Raw genomic sequence first — 10,481 nt, 5'->3', positions numbered from 1 at the left:
CCCGTCACCTGCCTCAGGAGTCCCACAAGCCAACCAGGCTCGAAAGGTTTCCTTCTTCAGCTTGACGGCATCCCTTACTTCCGGCATCCACCACCGGGTTCAGGGATTGCCGCCACGACAGGCACCAGAGACCTTACGGCCACAGCTCCGAGCAGCCGCATCGACAATGGAGGTGGAGAACATGGTCCATTCGAACTCAATGTCTCCAGTCTCCCTCGGGATCTGGTCGAAGCTCTGCCGGAGGTGGGAGTTAAAGATCTCCCAGAGAGGGGGTTCTGCCAAACGCTCCCAACAGACCCTCACAATACGTTTGGGTCAGCCCAGTCTGTCCAGCTTCCTCCCCCGCCAGCGGATCCAGCTCACCACCAGGTGGTCAGTTGACAGCTCCGCCCCTCTCTTCACCCGAGTGTCCAAGACATACGACCGGAGGTCAGATTAAACAACCACAAAGTTGATCATTGATCTCTGGCCTAGGGTGTCCTGGTGCCACGTGCACTGATGGACACCTTTATGCTTGAACATGGTGTTCGTTATGGACAAACTGTGACTAGCACAGAAGTCCAGTAACAGAACACCGCTCAGGTCCAGATCGGGGTGGCCGTTTCTCCCAATCGCGCCCCTCCAGGTATCGCTGTTGTCACCCACGTGAGCGTTGAAGTCCCCCAGTAGAATGACTGAGTCCGCAGTCAGAGCACTTTCCAGCACCCCTCCCAGAGATTCCAATAAGGCCGGGTACTCTGCACTGCCGTTTGGCCCATAGGCACAAACGACAGTGAGAGACCTATTCCCAGCCCAAAGGCGCAGAGAAGCAACCCTCTCATTCACCGGGGTAAACTCCAACACATGGTGGCTAAGCTGGGGGGCTATAAGCAAGCCCACACCAGCCCGCCGCCCGCCTCCGATCGCGGGCAATTCCAGTGTAGTGGAGAGTCCAGCCTCTCTCGAGGAGTAAGGTTCCAGAGCCCAAGCTGTGCGTGGAAGTGAGCCCGACTATCTCTAGGTATCTCTCAACCTCCCGCACAAGCTTGGGCTCCTTCCCCACCGGTGACGTGACATTCCATGTCCCCAGGGCTAGTCTCCGTGTCCAGAGATCGGGTCGTTGGGGCCTTTGCCTTCGACTGCTGCCTGATACACTGCCCCTTATGAATCCTCCTGCAGGTGGTGGGCCGACGGGAGGATAAAATAAATACTAAAGAAAAAAAAAATTGCTCATGCTTAGGCTAAATTGGTTATCGTAATGTTAAGTTGACATTACTTCTGTAGTTGCTCTGGGAACATTTATGGGAAAATGTTGAGGTGAAATAGTAGTATATTGTGCCTTCCTAATTGAAGCCTAATAAACGCAAATTTTCAGCCCACTACAAGAAAATGTGTAAGAAAGTGCCATAGTAATTTTAAAACCCCTCCCATCAAGCACTGTTGTTGTGCATTAACATCATAAGTGTCACCAAGGCCCTGGCATGACCCACTCTGCACCAGCTCCTGCAGCACCAGTAAAACACCTCTGGACAGCATTTGGATCTACTCCAATATTAAAAGCTGAGGCACTGTGGACTTCACACTGTAAAATCTGAGTTCAAGAATTGCTTGCTAAATAGGGATGTAATGATAGTTGTAATTTTGCGATATTCTGCTAGAAAAAAAACTTATAATATTGTGGGACTGTGACAGTACCTACCAGCATGCTACATAACGTTATTTCGCTAGTATAACTGTGTTCATTCATTGTTGACTTTGAGCTGTTGTGTAGCAGCATTTAATTTTTCCCATTTCAAGAAATGACATACAGTAGGTGGAAAGGAAATTGACAGTTTCCAAATATTGCATTATGAAGGCAATACTAGTCCCATTTAGAAATGAGACAGTCCTGGGAGAGTGCAGTCCCTAACCCAAACACCTAACACCAAACCCCACATCTAGCAGAAACAGTTGGGACACAACTGTATGTTGCATTTTAATTGAGCTGGGCAAACAAACCAGATGCACACATGCAAAATCAACCACTTAGTAACCACCTTTTCAAGAGTCTTTTCTCTTGAAAAGGTAGACCACGATGTTTGAAAAACACTTCCATTAAAGCATAAATCTCACCTTTAGGACAAGCCACATAAAGTATTTTGACAAAATACTGATGGTCCACTGTGTGACTTGTTTTGTTTACAAGACACAGCTGCTGCAGTAATATTTTATTTTATTTTATTTTATTTTATAAAAGGGCCACTACTGACTGCTGCATTTATTTTTTGTTTTGCAATTGTACAAATAGGTCCATCATTCAGCGGGAATGACAGTTCATGCCAGTTTTTTTGCACATTGTATTTTAATAAAGAATGAAAGCAGGAGCACTAATTTAAAAGGAAAATAATACAAAAATGATAATTTAATATTTAGAAAGGCTTTTTTTGTGTATTCTTGTGATGGTGTGCCATGAGGGAGGCTCATACGTGCCCTCATTTGTTGCGATCCTAATAACGTTCCTCAGACCGACATCTTCCACAATAATAATTGGCCTGCAGTTTGTTGCTATCCACTTCGCTATGCCATTTGTTAGCTTGTCTTGCTTCTGTTTATCTATACTTCTCCCACACGCTACAGCCAACGTAGTCTGCCAAAGCCTCCCTCCACTGTTTGTTTGGGTGGGTGACTTGCTGGCATCAATTGTGTGTATTGCATTTAAGTGATCCTTCAGACTCAAAGTACTCCGGTGATAAGAAAATTCAGCTTTGCAGTGGTTGCAAATGACTTTGGTTCTATCAACTCCGCCATGTGGAAGAGATTTAAAATGAAAATGACCATATAAGAGTTCTGTACCTTTCTCCATTTTTCTGTCCCCACCAGTTTTATTCAGTTCCAGTTCATGTGAGCGCTGCAGCAGTCTTAGGCCCACCCCAAATGCTCTCATTAGTTGAGATGCCTGATGACGCTCATCCCAAGCCAGTACCATGGTTTGTCTGTATGTGTATTCAGAGCCAGTGAGCAATGAGCTTTCAAAATAATAATGATAATAAACAAAACTACGTTAATGCACAATAAAATAATTGTCAGCATTAATTAATTCATGTGTTAGTGCGAAAGTAACGCTTTATCTTGCCCAGCCCTAGTTTAAAGACAACAAAGTGAGTGTTCAATGTCCAATAGAGAATTTGTGGCTGGACTTGAAAAGGGCTGTTCACGCCCGATCCCTGCACAACTTGGCAGAGCTTGAGCAGCTTTGCAAAGAAGAGTACAATTGCAATGTCCAGATGTGCAAGCTTGATTGAGACCTATCCACACAGACTCAGTGCTGTGGTAGCAACCAGGTGCATCTAATAAATACTTGAAAGGGGTGAATATTTATGCTATCACTTATTTCCCATTACATATTTTTATTTAATTGACATTAAGGATAAGGATAATCACTTTTATTTGGCCAAGTATGTTACACACACAAGGAACTTGTTTCTGGTACAGAACCGAGGCAGCCATCTACGGCGCCAACTCACACCGATGGCTCTAACCATCGGGGGCAACTTGGGGGTTCAGTGTCTTGCCCAAGGACACTTCGACATGTAGACTGAAGGCACTGTGTTTCAAACCTCCAACCCTCCGGTTGAGAGATACCCGCTCTACCCACTGAACCACAGTTGCCCACAGTAATTGACATTACTTTGTAGAAACCTGTTGTCACTTTGACAAAATGTTTTGTTTTTGTTTTGTTTTTTTGTCAAAAAAGTCAAATTATATTGACCATGATTGAATTATAAAATCAATAAAAGGGTAGAACATCCAAGATGGTGAATACTTTTTATAGGCACTGTATGCCACAGTGTTGTTCCCCATTGTTTCAGTCAATCTAGGTGAAATATCATGGGTCAGCTGTCATTTTACTGCTTCCCTTGTGATGAGAAGCAGGAAAAGAAATGGCTACAGTTGATTAGGCAGGTTACAGTATTCTTAAATTAATACTTAATACAAATTAAACTTCTAAATGTGCACTGTTTTGCTGCCTTGTAATGTAGCGACCTAGTTTTCACAGGGTTAAAATAACTAACAAAGGTGTTATTGTGTAGAGGGTGACAGGTTTCACCATTTGGGTTTGGCGGAGTGTGCACCTGGGAGTGTCAGTGTTACCTCCCCTGGTTAGAACAAATGGAGATTTACAGAATTACAGGGCACTTGCACTCCGGCCCCAGTAATGCCCAAACTCTGAGCTTTCAGAGCCGAGGAACTGTAAAATAGGGGCACAGTGTGTGCAACCACTGGTGCCTAGGTGTGCTGGGAAGCTGTGCAGTCCAAAGGTTTTTTTGTAGTCAGGAAAGCAACAGTGCTGACCCATTCAGGCTACTTACTAACAAATACTATTTAACTAATGCTAAAAAAAAAAAAAAAAAAAAAAAAAAAAAACGAAATCCAAAACTAAGCTATCTAAAACACAAAGTTGAACTACAAGCTAAAGCTAACATACAACAATGAAAATTGGAAGCATTTAACAAACTACTTTGAAATTTACTAAATATTATAAACACACAACTACAAAATTTAAACAGAAATTTAACAAAGTTAAAGTTGTTTTCTTCTCTTCTGTCAGCTTTCAAATTTTATAAACAATTTATACATGAAAAACTTGGGAGAATTTTGTCAGGATTCAGGAAATGTGCTGTTTTTGGATGTACTGTTTTTGATTCAGGTGGCCAAACCACAGTGAATGATGTCTAAATCTCCCTTAGAGTCCCATTGTAAGAACAGTCCAGAAATGACCATCAAGACAGAGATGATCCCTGTGTGTAACTTGCAATAAATCCTTCATTTATGGAACATTAGGTATGAGACTTTTTACTAAAGCCTTCTCATGCCTGTATCAAATAGTTTTTCTTTTGTCATCCATTTTGTGAGGCAATGTTTTTCTGATATCAGCTGTGCTCTTCTATGCTCTGTCTCTCTCTTTGCCAACATGAAGGTAGTCAGTATCTGTCTTACCTGAGGGTATTTTCCAGTATCCATATTTCTCTGTACTTGTGTCCTTGCGGACTTGTAAAATGTCATCAGTTCCATTTCAAAGTCTGCATCCAGCCAAGTACACATTGAAAAACCAGAAGCATTCTTGCTCTGCCCATTTTATACAGGATGCTTTGGGAGCTGACTTGTGTGGACTTGGGGCAGCCAAGTGTCACAGAATGTGTGATGTGTCAGCTATTGGAGTTTGAGCCAGGCTCAAAGCTGTTATAATTTTTGTCCTAGGACTGGTATTATGCTGCTTTATAAAGTTTTTATATATTTTTTTTCTGGTGAGAAACCACTTAGATTGAGAATATGTGGTCAGTTTATCAAAGTGTAGTGCACTTCTTCAATTCTCTGCAGAGAATTGAATAAGAGTACTGAATAAAAGAATGGTTCGTGTGTGATCAGTCACCCAGTCAGTCAGTCCTCTCCTGTCTCCTCTCTCGGCTGGCAAACTTGCTTGCTTGCTTCTCTACAGCCTCACACACTAGTACTTCTATAGCCCCTGCTGCATGCTCCCTTCCTTTTTTGTCCTATCTTATGTCACTTCTCAGAATATGCTTTGGAATGTTTATTCAATATTATCTCCAGGCCAAGCTGACCCAGTAGGTTATCCAAATTAGGACATGAACTCAAGTGTACCCCTGCCTTAACACTAACCTCCCTAAACAATTTACACAATGCTGATGGGGTACAGAGCAAAACTTGCCAATAATATATATAAGCATTGTTTGAACTGACGCATAACTATTAACTGCTACCTACTACATGTAATTTACATACTCCTATTGTGCTCTAGTACATATTATCTGTAATTTGTTTGTTTTAACCACTACAAAAGTAATGCCAGTTTGTAAATTTCCTCTGATGTTTTTTGGAGTTGTCAGCACCTGCTAGCAGACCAGCTACCTATAATTAGCAGAAAACAACATCTCAATCAGGGCATAGTACTCTGTCAGCAAGGACACTGGTGTTCCAATTGCACATTGAGAGCAGAGCATGTGACTGGAGTGGAGCGGTGAGAATTTCTGCTCCTCGCTCACAGACCTGTTCACCCAGTCTGCTCCCTCACTCGAAGCCACACAGGCTGCTCCACTCATTATCCCTCAGCACTCATCTCAGATTGCATCCTGCTCCACTCAAATTGCACCCACTTGCTTCAAAAAAGGGAACAAATTCTGCATCTATTTCACTTTTAGCTTAAACTGTACCCTTATATTCCAAAGAACTAAAGAACAATGACAACTTTTTTCCAAATTGAAAAAAAATTAGTGAATCAGTGTGCCTAATTAAATAAAAAATATACAGTACATCTGTATGACATTCAATCTCCTGCGGAGTCTTCTACAACCGGGAAAACCTGGAGAAAAGTCCTATGAAGAAATAGTGAAAATTCTTGGAAATCACTACGCTCCTAAGCCACTGATAATAGCCGAGGGGTTCAGATTCCATAAAAGGAACCAAGAAGAGGGGGAATCAGTGTCAAAGTTTGTAGCTGTTCTCAAGCAGTTATCGGAACATTGTGATTTTGGACAAGCTTTGAACGACACCATTCGAGATAAACTGGTGTGTGGTCTACGCAGTGCGGCTATACAAAAACGGCTACTCACTGAGGCCAGTCTGACCCTAAAAAAGGCCATTGCGAAAAGCATGTCAGTGGAAATGGCTGCACGTGAAGCACAACAGCTAAGTACCTCAACCCAAGTGCATAAGTTGTATACTGAGAACAAAAACAAAGCAGGTGGGAAACCATGTTACAGATGTGGGAAGTCTGGACACGAAGCAACAGAATGCTGGTGTAAGGACCTGAACTGCAGAAAGTGCTGTAAGTAAGGCCACATCGAACGAGCCTGTAAAAATGATGGTTTCTACAAAAGAAGCGTGAACAAGATACAGCATGAAGAGAGTGACAATTCGGATGAGGAGGCTGTACATGTACTGTCTGTCATGGACTGTGATGATGGATATTGGATTACACCATTGTTGGAGAACAAAATGGTGAGGATGCAAGTGGACACTGGCACACATATGCTAAAATCATTTAAGTTCATTTTTTTCCTCATTAATGTACACACAGCACCCCATATTGACAGAAAAACACAGAATTTTTGACATTTTTGCAGATTTATTAAAAAAGAAAAACTGAAATATCACATGGTCATAAGTATCTGCAAAAATGTCAAAAATTCTGTGTTTTTCTGTCAATATGGGGTGCTGTGTGTACATTAATGAGGAAAAAAATGAACTTAAATGATTTTAGCATATGGCTGCAATATAACAAAGAGTGAAAAAGGGGGGTCTGAATACTTTCCATACCCACTGTATATTTGGAGTTATGATGGGTGCAAAGCTAATCTATAGGTGCCCAAGATTAAACATTAAATGGTTGAAAATGAGCATGCCATGGGCTCTTTAATGATATAAGTCTCCAAAAACTGTCATGTCTCCAGTTGACATTTTTGTTGGTGTCTTCATTGTACATTACCGTTTTTCGAATGTTGTGCTTTTGCATCAACATGCCCACTCCACTAGCTCTGTGTGAATACTCTGGACTATAGACTGTTGTATTCTCACACAGGCTCACTTGGACATTATGTACAGTAGACTTTGTACTGGGGAGCTGGCAGGGTAAAATCTGCTTAATATCCGGGCCAACCAACTTGGACATTTTTGTTCTCACAGTGCTCCTCGGGGTAATGCTTAAATAATTTCAGGGTGTCAGTTCATGCCTGAAAAGGGCCTTACAATTCTATTTGAGCCTGTAAACAAAATGGAAAATTACAGCTGGAGGAAAAAATACAGTGTAAGTGCAAAATGACTGAATTGGATTCTCAGAGCAGTGAATGATAATGTCATAAACTGGGTAGCTGGGAAAGCTTAAATCTTGCATACATTCTCACAAGTTATACCTCGGTGGCAGGGGTCCACAAAGTGCTGAACAGCAGTTGGTGAATATATTGCCATGGCTGTAAGGATTATAGTTGTCCTTCCCTCTTTTAGAAGACCACGAACCTTTTATCTGAGGGACACAACATCAACAAATTTAAATGAATATTACACATATCTCAAGTGTCACAAAGACTCTCCTCAGCAACAACATTTTGCTTGTTTATCATGCCTAATCTGGTGCTACAGAAACCTGTGACCTGTACAGTGATTGAACTCATGACCTTGGCGTTATTAGCACTACACCCTAACCTACTGATCTAATTGGCTCCAGTTGGCATCACCAGTCTGACTGTGAGAGGAATTTAGGACTTGAACTGTGAGCACATGCCAGGAGAGAACATCAAGATTGTTATGTATTGACGTTTGAGTAGTTAGATTTATTGTATTGTATTTATTGTATTGTATTGTATCACTGGTGTCAAGGGTTATCTATGAGAAAAAAAACTGCAACACCTTCCTTTGCAACCAACTAAGCTGAAGTTGAAGACCTACACTGGTAAGCATGTTACAGTGTTAGGAAGGGTGAATGTAAAAGTGGAGCACTACAACCAAACAAAGACTTTGCTGCTGTATACTGTTACAGGGAAACACCCTGCCTTGGTAGGACGTGGCTGGTTAAAAGAACTGAGACTGAACTGGCAGTATACCTGCTTAAAGCTTGAGACACTGATCCACTGCAGGAATTTTTAAACAAACACTCAAAACTTTTTGATGGTGAACTTGGCAGTATGAAGGACATTACGGCAAAAGTGGCGGTGAAACAGAGAGTACACCAAAGTGCTTAAAAGCAAGACCGGTCCCATATACCATAAGACCAAAAGTGGAAGCAGAACTTGACAAATTGGTAAAGAGTGGAGTGTTGGAACCTGTAACTACAAGTGAGTGGGCTACACCAATTGTCCCAGTCATGAAAAGGATGGCACGCCAAGGATTTGCGGGGACTTTAAGGTAACGGTGAACCCTGTTTTGGTCACAGAACAATACCCATTTCCGCTCATTGATGACCTATTTGCAGGTTTGGCTGGACAACAGAAATTCAGTAAAATAGACTTATGCCAGGCATACCTCCAAATGCATGTGGATAAAAATTCACAAGAGCTGTTAACCATTGTGACACACAAAGGACTGTACAGATACAGAAGGCTTCCTTTCGGAATCACATCGGCTCCCGCACTCTTCCAAAGGGCAATAGACCAGATCTTAAGTGGATTACCAGGGGTCCTGTGTTACTTGGATGACTTGCTCATCACAGGCTCAGATGAGACATCACACTTAGGAAATTTGGATGCCACATTACAGCAGCTGAAAGAGTACGGTTTGAAAGTCCGGAAAGACAAATGTGAATTCTTCAAATCTTCTGTGGAATATTTGGGGCATGTGATCGACAGTGACGGACTCCACAAGGCACCTTCAAAGGTAAAGGTAAAGGCTATAGTGGAAGCTCCATCTTCGAAGAACATCAGTCAGCTGAGATCGTTCCTGGGTTTACTGACTTATTATGCTAGGTTTGTACCCAACCTCGCTAACATGCTAAAACCACTTCATACGTTGCTGAACAAGTCCCATCCGTGGAAATGGACAGACAAATGTGAATCAGCATTCACAAAAGTGAAAATGGCTCTCTCCACATCTAACACCCTGACGCATTTTGACCCCGCAATGCCACATCAGTTGGCATGTGATGCTTCTATACGGGGTCGGTGCTGTTGTGTCACACATCATGCCATCAGGGGAGGAGAAACCAATTGCCTTTGCATCACGAACGCTGAGCAAAGCAGAAAGCAATTATGCTCAGATAGAATGAGAAGCCCCGTTAATAGTGTTTGGTGTGAAGAAGTTCCACCAATATCTGTTTGGGAGAAAATTTACACTACTGACGGACCACCGACCGTTGACCTCTATATTGGACCCCTAAGCAGGCATTCCCTCACTTGCTGCCAGTCATATGCAGCGATGGGCTCTGCTCTTGTCAGCTCACCAATATGACATCAAGTACCGACGCTCAGAACAGCATGGGAACGCTGATGGACTCTCAAGACTTCCGCTGCCAATCACCCATCCTGAGTCAAAACAAGATGAAATCCTTTATTTCAAAGACGTTCCTTCTGTTCCTTTGATGGCAGCTGATGTAAAGAAAAACACGCGCACTGACCCGGTCATGTCAGAGGTGATGGAAATCATTTCTCATTGAAGAAGGGGAGAAATGACAGCAGTACTTTAGGAACTTCATTACTGAGCTTGCAATGGCTGATTTTTGACTGAAAAGTGTTGGATGACTGTGCAAGACAGACAGATGCATTCTAGGTCAGGCTTGGGAATGCTTCAGGCTAGGGCTGTGCAATTAATCGAATTTTCGATTTCGATTTTGGGGCTCAACGATCACAAAAATGGTGTAATCGAGAAACAATTATTCCGTTTTTTAAAGTTATTAGGGCTTGCGTTCGCACATCCACACTTTCGCTTTCTCTTTCGCCCTTCCCCTTGCATATGTCGTATCTGATCGCATTTAAAAATCAGCGTGAGGGAAGATGGCAGAAAAAGAGCAGCCACAGAAA

At 42.4% G+C, this 10,481-nt stretch overlaps 1 protein-coding gene across 5 annotated transcripts in view; it reads left to right on the top strand.

Moving 5' to 3' along the window:
• The window catches only part of LOC109965296 (histone-lysine N-methyltransferase SUV39H1), a 75,579-nt gene that overhangs the window by 17,164 nt on the left and 47,934 nt on the right, over positions 1 to 10,481 (top strand). Inside the window, exon 5 of one of the 5 annotated variants that reach the window (XM_020609198.1) lies at positions 2,839 to 3,329. The exons of the other annotated variants lie outside the window; for them this stretch is intronic. Coding sequence (XP_020464854.1) covers positions 2,839 to 2,976 — 138 coding nt within the window. The 3' untranslated portion in view covers positions 2,977 to 3,329. Of the gene's footprint in view, positions 1 to 2,838; positions 3,330 to 10,481 lie in introns of those variants that run through there. 5 annotated transcript variants of the gene reach the window in all.

The sequence above is a fragment of the Monopterus albus genome, unplaced genomic scaffold, assembly GCF_001952655.1.
Source record: "Monopterus albus unplaced genomic scaffold, M_albus_1.0 scaffold98.1, whole genome shotgun sequence".
Classification (NCBI taxonomy): domain Eukaryota; kingdom Metazoa; phylum Chordata; class Actinopteri; order Synbranchiformes; family Synbranchidae; genus Monopterus; species Monopterus albus.
This window is presented reverse-complemented; position numbering and strand designations above follow the sequence as displayed.